Raw genomic sequence first — 20,995 nt, 5'->3', positions numbered from 1 at the left:
AGATGTTGGCTCGATTTTGGCCACTTTCTTACCTAAAATCAACCAAAAATCAACATCATTTGGCGTCACTATTGGACATCAAAATACTGTTGTCTTTAGACAATTTCTAGACAGAATTTTTATCACCTGACGTCAAAACCTTAATCTAACCCAGTATTAACGTCTTTTGATGTTGTGTGCCTGCTGGGCAATAACTAAAGATCCACAAATTACAATAAATGATCATTTTCTCTTTCTTATAACATTTACTTATGGCTGTAGTGTGATCAACGTTTGGGCTAGTTGTAGATGTGTTTGAAAGCAACTCGTAACATTTTAATAATATTTTGGCAAATTGAACAAAATGAACTAAATGACTTGAAAGAAGATTTGTTCATCTCAATGAACGAGACTCCAAGGTCCGAGTCAGTAAAATGATCCGAACTTCCCAACACTGCAACAGACCATGATGTAATGTGCATTAAAATAAAATGTAAATTGTGACTTTTTCCTCCTAGGAGTCCATCATCCCACCATCCATTCAGAAGAAGGATGCCAGAGAACTGCTCACAAACCCTTGCATGAGTAAGCCAGTCAATCTTCCAAATAAGTGTCCTATTTCACTACGAAATCGTAATACATCTATAATTTGTAAAGGGGGCACAAAACATACATAGACACTTGTTTTTTTTTATATTGTTTTTCATTAGTTTTGTCACAACAACAGTGCATAACATCAAAAAAAAAACAAAGGCATAATAATGAAAAAAATTAATAAGTATGATTTTTAATCCTTTGAATTGTAAGAACATAAGTCATGTTCTCATAAACCACCTCAACATTATAATACCAATGTCATTATACAGGATTTCAAAAGAGTAAGTTTGGTTGTTTTTTTTAGCAAGGGTGCAATAAACCAACATAGGTTCACTCTGAAAATGTAGCCTTATATATATTTCAGGAGATAGCTAATTATGTAGCCAGGTTTACGATGCTAGGGAGCGATACAACGCTTTTCATTTTCACGCTTACCAAAGCCAGAAAATAAAGTAAACAAGTAAATAACAGGGTGAGGCGACGCAGTGGCGCTGTAAGTAGTGCTGTCGCCTCACTGCCAGAAGGTCGCTGGTTCGAACCTCGCCTCAGTTGGCGTTTCTGTGTGGAGTTTGCATGTTTCCCCCACAGTCCAAAGACATGTACAGGTGAATTGGGTAGGCTAAATTGTCCGTAGTGTATGTGTGTGAATGAGTGTGTATGGATGTTTCCCAGGCATGGGTTGCAGCTGGAAGGGCATCCGCTGCATACAAACGTGCTAAATAAATTGGTGGTTCATTCCACTGTGGCGACCCTGGATTAATAAAGGGACTAAGCCGACAAGAATAACAGGGTGAGAATGAGGTAAGATCTGAAAACGTGGTAAAAAACAAGCGAGGGCTTTTCTTTTTTTGGATTGCTTTTGAAAACACTATCGGTTGGGTTTAGGGAAGGAGAAGGGTGGGTCAGTGTATTTGGTCAGTCATTCAGAAAATATACCTCCTGGGACGTATTTGGCGCTATCCAGAATTGTGGATAGGAGTACATTACTAGAATGCGCCTGGGTTGCAATAAACCTTTCCACAGTTTTAAAAGCTTAATCTTAAGAAAATACCAAGGATTCCTCAAAAGTTCCTCGGATCCCATTAGTGGGATAAAATCTTATGGTGACCACAAATATAATCACTCTCATCCTCACCACCATCCAACCGATTTCTATGGTGAAAAAAAAATTATGAACGTTTCTAAAAAAGGTGGCACAGTGTGTAGCACAATCCCCTCACAGCAAGAAGGTCGCTGGTTTGAGCCCCAGCTGGGGCAGTTTTGACATTTTGTGGAGTTTGCATGTTCTCCCCATGGTGGGTTTCCTCCAGGTGCTCTAGTTTCCCACACATGCGCTATAGGTGAATTGAATAAGCTAAATTGGCTGTAGTGTATGTGTGTGAATGGGAGTGTATGGGTGTTACCCAGTACCGGGTTGTGGCTGGAAGGGCATCCGCTGTGTAAAACATATGCTGGATAAGTTGGCTGTTCATTCGATTGTGGTGACCCCTGATTAAGGGACCAAGCTGAAAAGAAAATGCCCTTCCAGCTGCAACCCATCACTGGGAAACATCCATACACACTCATTCACACTACGGACAATTTAACATACCCAATTCATCTATAGCGCATGTCTTTGGACTGTGGGGGAAACCAGAGCTCCCTGGGGAAACCCACGCAAACACAGGGAGAACATGCAAACTCCACACAGAAATGCCAACTGACCCAGCCAAGGCTTGAGCCAGTGAACTTCTTGCTGTAAAGGGGATCATGCTTGAATGAATGAATGCTTCTAAAAACAAATACTACTATTCATTGTACAACTTTAAAATAGTTTTCTATTTTCTAGTTCTTATACAACATATTTATTAGCTCTTTTTTAATCGAATTATCCTTTTGTCTTTGTATTTTCATATATAAAAATTATTTAGATTTTTTTGTCATGTATTTATTTGAATTGCGCTAAATCATTTTTTGTTTTATTGTCTAATGATTCGAATAATTCAATCCAGCTATTAGCATTTTTTGGCTTTTATAGCAACATGTTCATTCATTTTAATAAAGCTTTTATTGTAATGTTTTTATTTATCAGTTAAATTATTTGTTATAAAATTAGTTTGTTTTAAATCTCTACCAAAATTTCTCACAAACCATTTCCTGATACAATTTTGCCATGTCTGGACACAACCTTTTGAAATTAATTGCAAAAATTAATTCTAATAAACACATTTTATTATCCATGTTATATATAGCCCAGATGTGACCTATTTAGATAATTGTAGCCATTATTCACTGATGCAGCATCCTGCACTTCATCTATTGATGCAGTCCAGAGCTCAAACAAAAGGTCACATTATTGACGGTGTGTGTGTTGTGTTGTGTTGACGCAGGTCTTCCTCCTGAAATCCTGACTCTATGGAAACAGGCGGCCGTGGTGAAGCCTATCCCTCCATCCGAGCAGCGCTGGGAGATTCCTGAGGCTGAAGAAACACTAGAGCGAGAGGAGGAGGAACGCCCACAACCACCAGAGCCAGAAGTGGACCAAGAGATCAGCTCAACAGAGGTCAGCACACATAACATGCATTATGTGTATGCATTATGTATGCATTACACCACTAAACAGGGGTTTGTTTCCCCCCAAAATTGCAAGCGTAAAGAGTATTGCACACTAATTCTGAAATTTTTGTCCGTGAGTTTTGCACATTAAAAAATAAATTCAACCTCACGTTGTGTCAGTCATATTGACATACTGCCTCAGAAACTTTCCATCATAAAAAATCATTTAAATCGAGTTCAATTTCTTCCGTTTTTCACATTCAAAAAAAGGTAGTGTGGTGACAGTTCAGAGCCACCATACATTTGACCATACTTGACCAGCACAGATCACTTTATGCAACCCAAGCTCATTCTGAAAACGTAGTCCCGCGGACAATTCTGGAGACAGCGGAATACGTCCCGGGGGGTACGTACGGCTGCGTTTATTTTTTTCAAGCGAACGCTGCGGGCGGTGTGATGCTGTTCCCTTTCGCGCTTGCCTTACCTCCTTGTGGAGTGCTTCCCCGCTGCAACCTGTTTGTCCACTCAGCTCACCGTGTACGTCGGCAGGCTCGAGATGCAGAGAGGAGTTGACCACGGCGAACGGTTTCGAGTCCGGGGAAGAGCGGTTCCAGCAATCAGGTAAGACAAAAACAGAATCCCAAAAATTAAGTGAACGAGTTTCGTAACAGGGTGAGAACACTGTGAAATCCGAAAACGCGGTATAAAAAAATAAATAAATCAGGGCTTTTATTTTTTTGGACGGCTTTTGTAAACTGTTGCTCGGGTTTAGGGAAGCAAGCGGGCGGGCGGGTCGATCGGTAAAATTGGTTGGGTTCAGGGAAGGAGGAGGGCGGAGATCAGCCGATTGGCCGGTCGCGCAGTCAATCAGTCGGACAGCGGCCTCTGGTGGGTTCACACGAGAACAGCGCGGGCGCGAACCGCACTCACGAGAGGCGTCTGAGGTGCGAAAAAGCACGCAACATCGGCCTCTCGCGGATTTGCAAAAACAAAAACTGCAGCCGTACGTACCCGCCGGGACGTATTCCGCAGTCTCCAGAAACGTTTCAACAATGAGCCTGGGTTGACTTTATGATAAACACAGTGCATAAATAATATAAAGACATGATTTTTAAAAATATGAACGCGAAAAAAAAAATTTAAAAGATCTTAAGAAGATCGCTAACATAATTCATTATTGTGCAACTCATCTTAGCACTGCTTTAATTCAACTAAATTGTTCTCTGATATCTGCATAGTGGCTTAGGTAAGTCGTATGTAGCTTAGTCCCTTTATTTATCAGAGATCATCAAAGCGGAATGAACCGCTAACTTATCTATGTTTTACACAGCGGATGCCCTTCCAGCTGCAACCCAGTACTGGGAAACACCCATATACTCTAATTCACACACATACACTACGGCCAATTTCATTCATTCATTCATTTTTTAATCCGGGGTCGCCACAGCGGAATGAACCGCTAACTTATCCAGCAAGTTTTTACGCAGCAGATGCCCTTCCAGCCGCAACCCATTTCTGGGAAACATCCACACAAACATTCACACACAGACTCATACACTACGGCCAACCCAATTCACCTGTACCACATGTGTTTGGACTGTGGGGGAAACCGAAGCACCTGGAGGAAACCCACACGAAGGCAGGGAGAACATGCAAACTCCACACAGATACGCCAACTGAGCCGAGGTTCGAACCAGCGACCCAGCAACCTTCTTGCTGTGAGGCGACAGCACTACTGCGCCACTGCCTCGCCCACGGCCAATTTAGCTTTCCCAATTCACCTATACCACGTCTTTGGTCTGTGGAGGAAAGTGGAGCACTGGGGAGAACATGCAAACCCCACACAGAAATGTCAACCAAATTGACTAAGTGCATAAATTGATATAAAGAGAGATTGTGACGAACATAAAAATACAAAATACAGAAAAAAACACACGTGAAAGACCTTAAGAAGATCGTTTAAATTATTCATTATTGTGCAACTCAACTTAGCTCATTTATTGCCCCATAAAATACCCCTTAAATCAGAAGGTCCTTATTGACCTTATTTGGAATGGTCGTGAATGTTAATTTGATCTTCTCCGATGCAGTATCTTTCTCTCTCTTAAGGCTGATTTATACTTCTGCGTCGAATGATCAACGCGACCCATGTCGCCTGCCTTGCGTGTAGTCTTGCATTTATACTTCTTTTGACTTTAATCAAAATCCTTAACCCCTAGTTGTATATGTCTACAATTTCATTCATAATGGTCTTAAAAAAAGTCTTAAAAAGTCTTAAATTTAGCTTAGTGAAACCTGCAGAAACCCTGAAGAAGATTTTTAAAGCTCTTTAAGAAATTTGGTGTCGCGAAATACACATTTTAAGAAAAATGATTGATCTGTTCTAACGAAATTATTATGTAAATATTCTTACCTAAAACGAAGATAACCAGTTCTGACTGTTTTAGTGGTTGATCATTTGTCCTGCATCCTTCACTACTGTAGATTCCTAGAGAAATGGTGGAGCCTGAACTCTTCCAGCAAGAAACCCCAGGTACAATATTCTCTCAAACAAAATGCAGCAGGTAAAATAATTATTCAGCATGTCACTGTTTTTGTCAGAAAACATATTCTAAAAGTGATGTTGACTTGAAATCCTCACCAGATGTCGGTAACAGCTAAAGTAATCCGTACACACAAAGAAAACTTAACAAATTAGTTTAGAAATGAAGTTATGTTTAGTAAAATGAAATGACACAGAGACAAAGAATCGAACACATGAAGGGAGTAAAAATGCGTGGAAAGCCCAGACAGCAGCAGGAATCTCTAGTTATTCATCACCCCTGCCCTTCATCACTGTAAATGAATATTATCTGCTTCAGTCCAATACATACATTACCAGATGATGGAGATGAAACCAGGGTGGACATTTCAGCAAGACAGTGAGGCCAAACACAGCTAAATGGTTTCAGAAAAGAAAATAAAGCTACTTGAATGGCCTAGCCAATGACCTGATCTGAACCCAATAGAAAACAAGAACTAAAGATGAGAGTTTATAGACGAGACCAACAGAAACAGAACGATTTTTACACTGTTGAACTTTAGGGGAGAAAAAAACACACCTGATCAATAAATGCAACTCCATTTTCCATACAAGAGGCGTCTTGAAGCTCTTATTACCACGAAATGCCTTTATACAAAATATTAAATACATTTCAGTAGTCCAGTACCTTCTCTTTGTGCCACTCAATTGTTATTACACATACTTTAATTTCTGGAAAAAAAAATGTTTAGGGTTATTTGTATGTTTTGATGTGTGTTTTGTTTGGGTTTTTACTGAAATTTGGTCCAAAGGGTGTAAAAAGGCATGGAAAGCCCAGACAGGAGTTGAAATCTCTCAGTAGTTATTCAGCAGCCCTGCCCCTCATTAGTGTAAATGAATATCATCTGCTTCAGTTCAACATCAACATTAGCAGATGAGGGAGATGATATTTCAACAAGACAATGAGTCCAAACACAGAGAGGGAAACTCTTGATTGGTTTCAGAAAAGAAAATAAAGCTGTTAGAATGGCCTAGCCAATGACCTGATCTGAACCCAATAGAAAATAAAAACTAAAGATGAGAGTTTATAGACGAGACAAACAAAAACGTCAAGGTTTTTAGAATCTGTTGATCTCTGGGGGATAATGAAAATGCACCTGAGCAATAAATGTAACTCCATTCGCCATACAAGAGAAATCTTAAAGCTTTTACTACCTAAAAAACACACATTTTATACAATGTATTAAATACATTTCAGTAGTCCAGTACAATGTCCTTGTGTCACTCCATTGAAATTACACATACTTTAACTTCTGAAAGAAATGTTTGTGTGTTTTTATGTATGTTTTATTTGGGTTTTTACCGAAATCTAGTCCAAAAGGAAAGGCATTGAAAGCCCAGACAGCAGCTGAAATCTCTCAGTAGTTATTCAGCAGCCCTGCCCCTCATTAGTGTAAATGAATATCATCTGCTTCAGTTCAACATCAACATTAGCAGATGAGGGAGATGATATTTCAACAAGACAATGAGTCCAAACACAGAGAGGGAAACTCTTGATTGGTTTCAGAAAAGAAAATAAAGCTTTTAGAATGGCCTAGCCAATGACCTGACCTGAACCCAATAGAAAATAAGAACTAAAGATGAGAGTTTATAGACGAGACAAACAAAAACGTCAAGGTTTTTAGAATCTGTTGATCTCTGGGGGATAATGAAAATGCACCTGAGCAATAAATGTAACTCCATTCGCCATACAAGAGAAATCTTGAAGCTTTAACTACCAAAAAAAAACCCCACACATTTTATACAATGTATTAAATACATTTCAGTTGTCCAGTACCTTGTCCTTGTGTCACTCCACTGAAATTACACATACTTTAATTTTGAAAGAAATGTTTGTATGTTTTTATGTATGTTTTATTTGGGTTTTTACCGAAATCTAGGCCAAAAGGAAAGGCATGGAAAGCCCAGACAGCAGTTGAAATCTCTCAGTAGTTATTCAGCAGCCCTGCCCCTCATTAGCGTAAATAGATATAATCTGCTTCAGTTCAACATCAACATTAGCAGATGAGGAAGATGACATTTCAGCTAGACAATGAGTCCAAACACAGCCAAGGAAACTCTTGATTAGTTTCAGAAAAGAAAATAAAGCTGCTGGAATGGCCTAGCCAATGACCTGACCTGAACCCAATAGAAAATAAGAACTAAAGATGGGAGTTTATAGATGAGACAAACAGAAGCAGCAAGATGTTATACTTTGTTTAACTCTGTTGGATAAAAACACACCTGAGCAATAAATGCAACTTAATTCACCATAAAAGAGGCGTCTTGAAGATGTTTGTGATTTTACACAAAGTATTAAATACATTTCAGTAGTCCAGTACCTTGTCCTTGTGCCACTCTATAGATATTATACATACTTTAATATCTGAAAGAAATGTTTGGGTATATTAGTATGTTTTGATGTAGGTTTTGTTTGGGTTTTTACAGAAATCTGGTTCAATTTCATGTCAACGGCTCCAGGAAAATTCGTGAAAATGAGAAAAACACTTATTTTACCCGCTGTATCTTGACTTTTGTGATTTGTGATTGTGTTTTGAATGGAAAGAAAGAAAATAAGGTTAGCTCCCACATTTGCATACCAATTGTAAGCGGATGTTGTATTGAATTTGCAGCCTCCTTAGTGGAATTGGAGACGACAGACAGGGATGTTTCTCCATCTGTGACGCCTGAAATGAGACGGTAAGAGGACAGATGGGAAAACAGAGATGGAAGTAGCTGTTGCTGTCAGAAGCGACTGGTTTGACACGTGCAACATTCACATTCAGCCGCCGCATAATTAAGTAACTCTGAATAATTGTTCCTGCAATATGTCTGCGATTTCACGCCCTTAGATCTCCTGTTCCAGAAATTCAGTTCGGTCTGGAGGATATACCAGAGGAAAGGGTGCCGGAGATGGAAGATATTACAATGGATGTAGAAGAGTTAAGGTACAGCTAAAATGACGGCTAACTTTTAATATTAGTTATGTTATATTAATATTAGTTAAGTTATTAGTAGCATTAGTTAAGTTTTTGGGTTTCTCCAACTTTCTAAACTTTAAGAGTTTAAATACTCTGGACAAATCAAATGGATGAAAATTCAGTTTACTAGAAAACTTTGTATAGGTACTTTATGCATATTTTTGGACATTAAGATTTATTCTGTTTATTTTTTATTGTCAAAATATAACTTTCATACATATTTTGTCATTCAGCATAACACTATTAACTCATTGACTCATCCTTCACTTGTTTAAAACTAGTTTGAGTTTATGGTAACTCTTTACAATAGGGTTCATTAGTTAATGCATTTACTAACATGAACTAATCATGAACAACACATGTACAGCATTTATTAATCATAATTGAACATTTACTAATGCATTATTAGCATCCAAGTCCATGCTTGTTAACATTAGTTAATGCACCATGAGTTAACATGAACTAACAAAGAACTACTGTATTTTCATTAACTAACGTTAACTAGCATGAACAAATACTGTAGTAAATGTATTGTTCATTGTTTGTTCATGTTAGTAAATGCATTAGTTAACTTTAACTAATGAACCTTACTGTAAAGTGTGACCGAGTTTCTTTCTGCTGTTGAACACAAAAGAAGATATTTTGAAGAATGCTAGTTTGCTGGGACCCAGCTACTTTTCTAGTTGGAAAAAAAAATACTATGGAAGTCAAAGGGTGCAAGCTACCAGCATTTGTAAAAAAAAAAAAATCTTATTAAAGAATATAAGAAGAATCTCAAATAGGTTTTGGACAAGGGAAGACATTTCTTGGATAAATGATGACATAATATTAATTTTTGGGTGAACAATCCTTTTAAAACCCTAGAGAATCTATTGCCTAAGGCCCCATTTACACTAGTGCGTTTTAGTTTTAAAACGGGATTTTAGAATGCAAACGATCCGCGTTTACACTTGCGTTACTGAACAACTCTCCGTCTACACCACACTACTGAAAACGCACATCACGTGACCACACACACACACACTCTGGCATGCGCTGCAGCGTATCTACCCAGATGAGAGCTGTGCTCGTCGGACTGTGCATCCAGGATCTACCACTGGATCTAATCTCACTATATTTGTTAAACAACATATTAACTCATCTTTATGTCTATATCTCATGACATATTCTCCGACTTTGGTCTTTTGAATCTATTACTTGTTCTCAGGTAGCGTGTTTTGGCTAAACGCAAAGATAAGTTAATAATTAACGTAACCATGTACATACTGTATATTGACTGATCGCTTGCCTTTATTTCCTATAATGTATAAACTTATTGTACGTTATACTTTTATAATGGCCATTATTGATTATAAAAACTGATATTCAGCAGAAGAGAGGCTATGTTTCGTATTTTCACTGAAAATGAAAGGAGGCAGTGATGTTAAAGGCTCCGTTTTGTTATAAATATGCATACAGTGAAGATGATGCTCATACATGCAGCACGAAGCCTCCACATTTCTGCTGTGTGTTAAGTTGCTAATATCAAAATGAAAATAGCAGTTTTCATTGCATTGTTAAGATAATGAAACAACATATCCAGGATGATGTGAATGAGATAAAGTACACTGTTCCCTTTGAAGATTTACCCGACATGTCCCCGGGAGTCTGCTTTCCATATCAATCTTGCGTAGTCTGAATTTGCAAGGAGAGGATGCAGGACTGAACTGTGTAGGCTACTTAATATTGAGGAAAAGCCCCAATCAGAGAGGCGAATGTCTGCAGCCCCGCCTCCGTTTTCAGATAACTCCGTTTTCCCCCATCCACACTGAGACAGAGCAGCGTTTCAACGTTTCCAAAACGCTCTGTTTTCGGCGCTCGAAAACTCCGGTGTAGTGTGGACGGATGCCGTAACCGTAGCAAAACGTATGCATTTTCAAACTAAAACGTATTAGTGTAAACAGGGCCTAAAAGTAAACTGCAGTTCTGAATAAACTGTGGCCATTTTTATAGTTTTATTCCACCATTTTAATATGTTATTGGAAAAAATTTGATTACAATATCGACTTGGATATTAATTGTGCACACACTACACACTACACAGATTTCTGATGTACTTCCATGCTCTGTTGAAGGCCCGAGGATGTACATGGAGATTTGGCGACCTTTGACTCTCTGCTGCCCCCTCAGGCCAGCCGGAGAATTGTGGCCCAAATGTTTTGGAGGTTGCTTGGTAAGATTTTGGAGACAGATTTTCAAACACAGTTCAGTACTAAAAGCAGGTGACAAACAACAAACAAAAAACATCATTTTAATCACGAAATAAACAATGAAATGAAGACCATAGCCGTTGTTAATGGAGTGGAGGAACAACATCAACAACCATCCAAATGTTGCAGCAGAAATCGAGACTCATCAGACCAGGCAACGTTTTTACAATCTTCTATTGTAGAATTTTGGTGATCCTGTGTGAATTGTAGCCTCAGTTTCCTGTTCTTAGCTGACAGGAGTGGCACCCGGTGTGGTCTTCTGCTGCTGTAGCTCATCTGCCTCAAGGTTGGATGTGTTGTTTGTTCAGAGACGCTCTTCTGCACACCTCGGCTGTAACAAGTGGTTATTTGAGTTACTGTTGTCTTTCTATCGGCTTGAATCTGGCCCTTCTACTCTGACCTTTGGCATCAACAAGGCATTTGCACCCACAGAACTGTCGCTCACTGGATATTTTCTCTTTTTCAGACCATTCTCTGTAAAACCTAGAGATGGATGTGCATTAAAATCCTACAATATCAGCAGTATTTTCTAAAAAACTCCTATACAATAGAAAATACAACGTTCAAATTCACTTAAATCCACTTTGTTCCCCATTCTGATGCTCGCTTTGAACTGCAGCAGACCGTTTTGACCATGGCTGCATCCAAAACCACATACTTCCATACTATTCACCTTATTCTCCGCCGACGAGTGGGCGCTGCCATTTGAAACTTTTTGGCTTGAGACTTCCGGTCTCATTCACTTCCATTCATTTTTTGATGTTAAAAACTGCTCGTTACGCTGCTTGATGTTCCAATTTGATATTTTCTTATTATATTATTGTACTTGGTCTGTATAGTCATGCAAACATTTGTTTGTTGAGCAAGTAGTTTGACCGTTTTCTGCCGTTTATTATTCCTAGTCATTTCTCCCATATGCGAATGAAACGGAAGTTCTAAGACAATCGCGAAAACAGGCGCACTTCCGCATTTTAGAATAAGGTCAATACAGTATGCTAAAATCAGTATGCTAGCCGAGTAGTATGTCCAAATTCATAGAATTCTAAAATCAGTATGCGAGAAATACCCGGATGACTTACTACTTCCGGTGAGATTCTGAAGTGCACATTCCATGCACGCTGCGCTATCCCATGATGCCCCGAGAGGGAATTCATGAATAGGACTGAAGCGACGCAACTGACGCAGGTAGGTCGACAAAATGGCGGATGTAGTACATCCGAATTCCATCCATACTTTTCACATTCATACTGCACAGAACGTACTTTTCTAACGGCCGAGTAGTACGTTTAAAATCAAATGCAGTACTGAGTATTAGGCGGTTTCGGACGCAGCCCATGTCTACATGCTTAAATGCATTGACTTGGTGCCATGTGATTGGCTGATTAGTAATTGGCGTCAACGAGCAGTTGCACAGCTGTACCTAATAAAGTGGCTAGTAAGTGCAAGGAGTATGAGTTCCTGATCAGCACGATGTTGTTTAATGTCTCCGATATTGCCTAGAATCCCATTTATCACCTTGTTAGCAACCATATTTCTTAAAAACTCATCAGAGGGGTGTAAGTGCTGTGTTTTAAGCTGTCGAATTACACGTGAATGTATCTTGAGTTTACTACAGACCTTATTAAAGTGCTTCAAACAAAATCCCAATCAAAAAACCCATTGACTCTGAGACGATGGAACCGGCAGTGCTAAAATGCTACAGTTTGACAACATGGTTCCTCCGCTCTAACATTTGACTTTTTCTTAGGGATTTTAAAACTTCTATAAAAAAATCTAAAGGCAAATCAAAGTTCCCAAACTGGCATCTCAAGGATTTAAGAAGCTGTTGACCATTAAATATGTTATCACTGACTTGCCTGCTGAAAGTTTTTTAAGGGAGAACAAGGTGACACTTATCAGGTAGAGTTGATAGAATCCCACTGCTGTCTCTGTTTCTTCACATGACACCTCACCTGCTGGATGACAATACTAGTGTGAGATTCAACACCAGAAATAACAAAATCATTGCGATCGCAGTACTTAATTTAGAGAGAAGTGCCATCTTCTGGAAACTGAATCTGTTTTGTTTTGTGCTTTCAGAGGAAACGGTTGCGGGGCAGGTGACAGTGCGACAGGACGAGCCGTACGGTGACATCATCATTGCACAGCTATAGAGAGGCTGAAAACGGCTGATGACTTTCTGCTGTTCTCAGACAAACTGGTATGTGGATGCAGATTCATGTGCGTTATTATATCAGTGTTCGGGTTTATGAATTTTTAGGGTTTATGACTTTAGTAATGCGTATAGTTAGATAGATTTTGTTTTTGCTGACGAGTTTTGTCTTTTAAAAGAATCGAACAAAAGGTCATTTTCTGCAATGTTTTCTATACATAAATTCATTTAAATTGTTTATGATTTTTAGGAATTTTTTAGGGTTTATGGGTTTATTTTTTAGGGTTTATGTTATGATCTATGAAGAGTTTTGTATTTTAAAATAATCAAATTAACATCATTTTCTGCAAAGCTTTCAAAATTTAGGTAATTATTTTTTAACACATTATTTCAGTTTTTATCAGTATAATAAATGTTGTTCAGTGTGTTATTTTATACAATGTATATATTTTACATGAATTAATGCTTATTTTTTATCATTTTTATGAATTTGATGGGGTTAATGACTTTAGAAATGCGTTATTGATGGTTTTATAGATTTTGTTTTTGGGGACTTAATATTGTGATGTTTTATGATCTATAAGAGTTTTGTGTTTTAAAAGAATCAAATTAACATCATTTCTGCAATGTTTTATATATTGAGGTAATGATATTTTTTATTAAACTACTCCAGTTTTTTCAGTATAATAAATGTTGTTCAATGCGTTATTTTACACAATGTATATATTCTACATTCTAGCAGCTTCCAGATGTGTGTGTGTGTGTGTGTGTGTGTGTGTGTGTGTGTGTGCGTGCGTGCATGTGTGTGTGATCAATGGAGAACCAGAACAGGTGTGTGTGCGTGGTGCCTAATGGGAGTTGTAGTTCAAATAGTGGCAGAATTGTGGTCTGAGTGAAAGTGAATGCTCTCCAGTGGTGATCGCGACACCTACAAAGGTTTTTTATATTGAGGTAATGATATTTTAATTAAACAATTCCAGTTTTTTCAGTATAATAAATGTTGTTCAATGCGTTATTTTACACAATGTACAGATTCTACATGAATTAATTCTTCTTTTTATCATTTGTGTGAATGTTTAGGGTTTATGACTTTAGTAATGAGTAATGTTATTGATGGTTTAATAGATTTTGTTATTGCTGATTTGAGGTATTTTTTGATGTATGAAGAGTTTTGTCTTTTAAAAGAATCAAATTAACATCATTTTCTGCAACGTTTTATTTATTGAGGTAATGATATTCGGTTATTAAACTATTCCAGTTTCTATAAGTTTTAGGGGTTTTCACCTTGATTGTGATAGGACAGTGGCAATTTATGGATTGGAAAGTGTGGGGATCAGAGATAGGGGAAGGATTGGCAAAGACCTCGAGCCAGGAATCGAACTCGGGTCGCCGTGAACATCGCGGTGCTATGCGTCGACGCACTAACCACTAGGCTAATATATACAATGTATGTATTTTAAATAAATTAATTATGTAATGCGTAACGTTATTGATAGTTTAAAAGATTTTATTATTTCTAATTTAATATTGTGATAATTTATGATCTATGAGTTTTGTCTTTTTAAAAAAATCTAATTAACAAAAAGTCATTTCCTGCTGTTATGAAGCGGATATTAACAGGGCCAAGGCAACCCGGTGTGCTGAAAAATAGTTGGCTAAACCGGCCGGGTTAAAGGGTTTAAAACAAAGACAGACGTTCTGGCACGGAAAGCACATTTTCAAAGCAAACTTCAGCAGTGTTTTTCAGATAAACAAGAATGTTTGTTTAGCATGTTTCTGAAATATCTGCAAACATATTATGGAACTTTTATGCTTTAATAGAGTCAAAAACTTTAAAATATTATGTTTTCGTAAACAAAAAAAAGTGAAACATCTCCTTTTATCATGCTATTGAGCTTGTGTAAATTCAGTAAAATAGAAGACTTTACACACACAAATGTTTTTCTTCTTTTATTACAAACTCTTATCTTTACAGCTTTGTCTCAACAACACAACTGTGCAATATATATTTATCGGCTTATTTCCGTAAATAAGTTTTGGCACAACGTACAGTAGGCACTAGGTTTACCACAAATACCAGCGCAGACAGAAGTGAATATGCTAAAACACATTTCAAGACACGCGTCATACTCTTCATAAGCCATCTGGACAGTCAAACGTTGTCATTGATATCAAAATCACAATTCAGCTCAACTGCAAATTTGTACTCTAACTAAAACACCATGACATAAAAATTGAAACAAGCTGGAAAATCTATTTTGCGCAATGTAATTTCAAAAGACCAGAGATCATTTTCTAAACCACGAGCTGAAATTTATTGTGGAAGAAAGGCTTTACATTGCAAAAAAATACTTTGAGTTTTTTTAGTCATTTCTAGTCGAAACATTTTAAAATTCAAGAAACATTTTCTAAACAAGGAAAAAAAATGTTTTGTTTTTATACAAAAAAAGTCAAAATTAAGTGAGTTTTTCCTGAAAACATTTTTCCTGAAAATATTCTGCCAATCGCTTAAATAAAAGGATCTTATTTCAAAGCGAAAACTAGATTATTTATCTTACCCTATTCACAGATTATTTTGCTCGTTTTAAAGTAAAACAACTAATACAATTTTTATTTGATATTTCTAAAAACGACCATTTTTCATCTTGTCTTTAAAATGCTTCTTGATTTAAGAATTTTTAGATATTTCAACTAGAAATACGTCAAACTCTCTTGCTGCATACAAGAAATTAAATAGCTTGTGTGGATATTCAAGAAGTTTTCAGACCTTTCAATAATTAAATAGTCTACAATAGTTAAGGAGAACCAAATAGTTCTGGCATAATAATAAGCAGTTCCTTAAGTACATTATGCTCTGTTAAAGGGAAAACAAATTCAGGCAAGTTGTATACTCAGCAAACTCTCTAATTTTAACATACAAACTCTACATTCAGTATTTGAAGTAAATTTTAAGATCTTAGCCAGGATAGCTTCATATTTAATTTTTGACATGGCCGCCCACCGAGCAGTTTTTGTGTTTAATAGATGTCTAAATACATCTAAACAGATCCATTTATTCATTTTCCTTCAAGTCCTTTTATTCATCAGGGTTTGCCACAGCGGAATGAACCGCCAACTATTCCAGCATATGTTTTACACAGCGGATCCCCTTCCAGCTGCAACCTAGTACTAGGAAACATCCATACACACTCATTCACACTGATACACTACGGCCAATTTAGTTCATCCAATTCACCTATAGCGCATGTGTTTGGACTGTGGGGGAAAGCGGAGCACCCGAAGGAAACCCACGCCAACACAGGGAGAACATGCAAACTCCACACAGAAACGCCAATTGACCCAGCCGGGACTCAAACCAGCAAACTTCTTGCTTACCATAGAGCCACCGTGCCACCTAGACTTTACAACACAATTCAACTTTACAGAACAATAGCCCAAAATAGACTAGTCATCAAATACACAGATCAGACATGTGTAGTCATTCATTCCTGTCTTTTTTTGGACTGTTAGATTAGATTTTCACTGAGGGCCAAAATTAAACCTTGCTTCAGCCAAGAGATCTATGTTTAGACATCTATTATTATATTCTTGCTATGTGTGAAGGATCAGCTGATTCGAATGTTATCACTCAATTAAATGGCCGTTATCAGTGGTTATCAGCTGATAGATATGGGCTAGTAGAGGCCTTCTGCGCCTACTGGTAGCCTACTGGCTGCTTATCATCCATCCGCAAGGTTAATCAGCTATACATATTTATATTATTTATTAAATTTACCATTAATTGTATTTTATTAACGTCTACCCCTACGCCAACCCTAAACCCAAGCATCACAGTAATGTAAACACAGATCTGGAGTCTTTTCTATTAGGCCTCGTTTACACTAATGTGTTTTAGTTTGAAAACGCATAAGTTTTGCAACGGTTACGCCATTCGTCCACACTACGCTGGAGTTTTCGAGCGCCGAAAACTGCTGCTCCGTCTCATGTGGATGAAGGAAGACATCTGAAAACGGAGGCAGGGCTGCCGAGATTTGCTAGCTGATTGAGGCTTTTGTGTCATTGGGTATCCTTCCCTTATTCGTCAAGCCCCTATCACATGACTATAACACACGGCTTTTACGCTAAGGGAAGACAACAGACCAGCCTTCACTGTAAACAACAACATGGACACAGAAATGGGAGCGTTGTTTGCACTATTGTCTGTTTTAGGCGCCGTTCTGCAGTTAAACTCTGCCTTTGTAACTACAGCAGCGGCATATATTCGCTAGATTTTGCATGCCCAGAGTGCGCGAATGGTCACGTGATATACGTTTTTGGAGAAGTAGTGTGGATGGCGATATGTTCAGAAACGCTAGGTGAAACGCTAGTGTGGACGCGGACCGTTTTTTATCTAAAACGCCGTTTTCAAACTAAAACACACTAGTGTAAACGGGGCCTTAGTACAGCTGATTAACCATGTGGATGGATGATAACAGCCTTCTGAGCCTACCAGTAGGCGCAAAAGACCCCTACTGACTCATATCTATCAGCTGATAACGCCCATTCAATCAAGTTATAACATTCGAAGCGGGCGAAAGGATACAACTGATTGTACCATTTTTTGTAACAATATACAGATGGTCAAAAGCTCTTTCTGAAGAAAAAAGTTTACATGATGTCTTTGGATTTTCAAAACGTACGGATGACCTTATTGTCAAAGCGATCACTTGGATCTGCAACATCCACTAAGAAGTAGTGTAATCAGCATGCCAGTAGTTTAATAAAACAAATAAAAGCCAAAGTAAAACAAATAAGACTAACTCCAGAAGAAAAAATATGATCAGAATTACTGTGAAAATTTCCTTGCTTTGTTACACATCATTTGGTAAATATTTGAAAAATAAAATCACTATTAATTAATTGACTTCAACTGTATATCAGGTGTTACGGTTCTTGGTGTGAACATGTATAAAATCAGCCCTTCACATCCTCCTTTTCCCCCATGCTAAATTTAATATGGTGGCTAACCTGACTAAGAAACAAATCATCTCTCATCTTAACTAAACACCGGTTATATTAAGGAACTGTGCAGTTTTTAGCTTCGAATATGACTAAAGATTCATTCTATTGTATGAAACCCATACATTACGTAACCATACCATAAAATCAAGGCCTTCTGGGAACCCTTAAAATCCTCCTTCAGAGATCCAGCGTGAAAGCCGTCTGTCAGTCGAATCATACCAATAACTACAGGAATCAATTGCCTGAGGAATCAAATACTGAAATGGTGGAATTCACTCTTGCTAATAGGTGTATCTGGACAAAGGCGTGTCTTCAAGAAGATCATCCTGCACAAAAGCAAATGCATTTTTTTTACATACATTAATGTGAATTTGTAAAACATGCCACACAACATTTAGAAAATATGACCAACCACTGCTGTGTAGATCTACAGTTGAAGTCAGAATTATTATCCCTCCTGAATATTTGTTTCCCTAATTTGTGTTTAACAAAAAAATAGATTTTATGAACACACTTCTAAACATTAAGGGCTCTATTTAACAAAATAAGTGTAGAGTCTAACTTAGAGTAAAAGCATTAAGGATGTGTCTGAATCCACTTTTTCTATTTTTAGGATGGAAAAACTTGCTCTGTGCCCAGGAGCATGGTCTAACAGGGTTGTGCTTATTCCAACCCGGGCTCATTGTGGAAACGTAGCCCTGCGGACGTTTCTGCGGACCGCGAGATACGTCCTAGGAGGTACGTATTCGAGCGGTTTTTGTTTTCGCGGATCCGCGAGAGGCCGCTGTGCGCGCTTTTTCGCGTCTCGGGCGCCTCTCGGGAGCGCGCGCCGTTCTCGCGCGAAAAGCTGCTGGAACGGTCGACTCAGCCGCCCTCCTCTTCCTCCTCGTCCTCCTCCTTCCCTAAACCCAAGCGACGGTTTGCAAAAGCCGTCCAGAAAAAAAAAAAAAAGCAAAAGCCCTCGTCTTCGATTTCGACCGCGTTTTCGGATCCCGCCCCGTTCTCGCCCTTATTTTTTGGATTCTGTTGTTCGTCTTACCTGATTTCCGGAATCACTGTTCCCCGGACTCGATCCCGGTCGTCGTCCCCGCGGCCGGCTCCTCCTCCTCCTCTGGGGCCTCCGCCGACGCAACGCTGTGAGCTAAGCGGACAAACTGGTTGCATCGGGAAAGCCCTCCACTCGGAGGTGAGCCGTCGGCAGGCGAATGCGAAGAGGAGGGGCGGAGCGCTGCACACCGCCTTGCAGCGTTCGCTTAAAAAAAAACTAAACTCGTCCGTACGTACCTCCGGCTACGTAAATCGCGGTCTCCAGAAACGTCCGCGGGGCTACGTTTCCAGAATGAGCTTGGGTGGGCTTATTCCTTTAATGAGTTATGGGTAGGCCCACCTGGAATCTGATTGTGCAGATTTTTGGCCCATCATTAACTCTGTTTATTTACTTGAGTAAATGTGTGTAAATCTATATTTATTCCATTTTTTTTATTAATTTCAGTATTATTATTGACTAATGTGAAAATGTTTATCTGATTTATGCACAATGCAGTTAGTACAGAAAAATTTTCTGTCTTTTACTAGATATATTATTTGACAAACTTGCTTTATTTACCAAATAAAAAGTGAATCTAATTGGATTTGCATTTTAAACATTAAATAAAAGTTAAAAAGATATTATTTTTGATTTCATATGATAAGGTTTTAGTTATGATACTCCCAAAATAATTCAGCAGAAATCCGCAGACTTTTACCAAAGTTCTCCGTAGAAATAGCAAAAAACGTCCGCAGATTCCGTCTGGCCATAGTTATGGGTTTGTTTTAAACTAATAGAGTCTCATCTCTCATTCCCTTTAAGAGTTAGGTGCGTCACGCCATGGCACATTTGCTATTTACATGGCGGACTTTGTAAGTGGAAAAACTGGATGCTTTATTAGCGCTACTAACAGTTAAACAGACCATCTGTGTGAGAATAAAGAATAACCCTCTTTCATTCGGCCTCTTTACTTTCTCTTTACTCCTTTACTTTTGTGGAAAAGAAAACGGTGGACTTCGCTGAAGACACCCATTAGCCTACATAATTAATATCATTTGTTAAGCGCAAAGATTTGTTTCAAAACTACTTCTAAATTCAGTTCTAATTTCTAGCAAACTAATAAATGAACAAGAATAAGGAAGTGTGGTCAAAAAACTTATCCAAACACACGTGCTGGTCTTATGCCCCATATGGTGATGCAGATGTCTCCAAAACCCAACAGGAGGACAAATCTTAACTTGTTTTTATTAAAACAAATATAAATATACATATAATAAATAATACTGCTGATAATAATAACATTATACAAATGCAGAATGTCATGAATAAACTAAAACAATGCATGGAGGCATAAAGGAGGCATGAAGGATGTGGTGTTTATGTAGAAAATTATAATTTTTGTAACATTTTAATCCTTTAATTTTTTTTTTCATCTGTCAAGATATTTGCGTGTTGCTGTACATCCTGTCTGTATTAAGCAGTGTGTTAAAAAAAAAAAAAAACTCTATATAGTTGTCAAAGCGTAAGACTCACCATTGGCAGATCTTGAAGCCGGTGGAACTCTGGATGTTCGCTCCGCTGGCGAAACCTAAGGAAGAGCACGGCTGAAACCATGGCAGTGCAGATGATGAAAATGGTGACCAGAGCGGCCAGCAGGGGGTCCAGGGGGGATGCTGGACGGTGCTGAACTTTCCCAGATTCTGAAAGGATGGATTGAGTAAAATCTCAGTATCATCACTACTATCATAGGAACTAATACAACTGAAGGAACAACATGTATTAAAGGAACATAATGAACAATCCTCCCTATGGTGCATAGTAGGGCTGCACAATGTATTGTTTCAGCATCGCAATAGGCCTTTTTCACAGACGGTCGAACACACATCTGGTACAGCGATAGTTGCGTATCGATAC

The 20,995-nt window shown here is 38.3% G+C and overlaps 3 protein-coding genes across 13 annotated transcripts in view; 2 read left to right on the top strand and 1 right to left on the bottom strand.

The window, feature by feature from the left end:
• LOC141377738 (meiotic recombination protein REC8 homolog) overlaps positions 1-13,744 on the top strand; it is a 57,331-nt gene extending 43,587 nt beyond the window's left edge. For all 8 annotated transcript variants that reach the window (XM_087240416.1, XM_087240414.1, XM_087240415.1 and 5 more), the window contains 7 exons: positions 498-564; positions 2,946-3,118; positions 5,596-5,644; positions 8,305-8,371; positions 8,524-8,619; positions 10,767-10,864; positions 12,981-13,744. In XM_087240416.1, the coding sequence (XP_087096542.1) occupies positions 498-564; positions 2,946-3,118; positions 5,596-5,644; positions 8,305-8,371; positions 8,524-8,619; positions 10,767-10,864; positions 12,981-13,054 (624 nt within the window). In that variant the 3' untranslated portion in view covers positions 13,055-13,744. The remainder of the gene's footprint in view (positions 1-497; positions 565-2,945; positions 3,119-5,595; positions 5,645-8,304; positions 8,372-8,523; positions 8,620-10,766; positions 10,865-12,980) is intronic.
• The window catches only part of LOC147846195 (uncharacterized), a 1,020,765-nt gene that overhangs the window by 999,072 nt on the left and 698 nt on the right, over positions 1-20,995 (top strand). The gene's annotated exons all lie outside the window — the stretch shown is intronic.
• si:ch73-344o19.1 overlaps positions 10,633-20,995 on the bottom strand; it is a 22,464-nt gene continuing 12,101 nt past the window's right edge. The window contains exons 4-7 of one of the 4 annotated variants that reach the window (XR_015478208.1): positions 20,615-20,781; positions 18,192-18,380; positions 12,758-12,856; positions 10,857-11,384 (exon numbers count right to left, since the gene is read on the bottom strand). Coding sequence is in view for 1 of the 4 variants with exons in the window: in XM_087240436.1 (XP_087096562.1) it covers positions 18,336-18,380; positions 20,615-20,781 (212 nt within the window). In the remaining 3 variants the exon portion in view is untranslated. Of the gene's footprint in view, positions 11,385-12,757; positions 12,857-14,990; positions 18,381-20,614; positions 20,782-20,995 lie in introns of those variants that run through there. The other 3 variants (XR_015478210.1, XR_015478209.1, XM_087240436.1) reach the window with 3 other exon arrangements.

Source organism: Danio rerio, chromosome 2 (genome assembly GCF_052040795.2).
Source record: "Danio rerio strain M-AB ecotype USA chromosome 2, GRCz13ab, whole genome shotgun sequence".
In the NCBI taxonomy this organism is placed as follows: Eukaryota; Metazoa; Chordata; class Actinopteri; order Cypriniformes; family Danionidae; genus Danio; species Danio rerio.
This window is presented reverse-complemented; position numbering and strand designations above follow the sequence as displayed.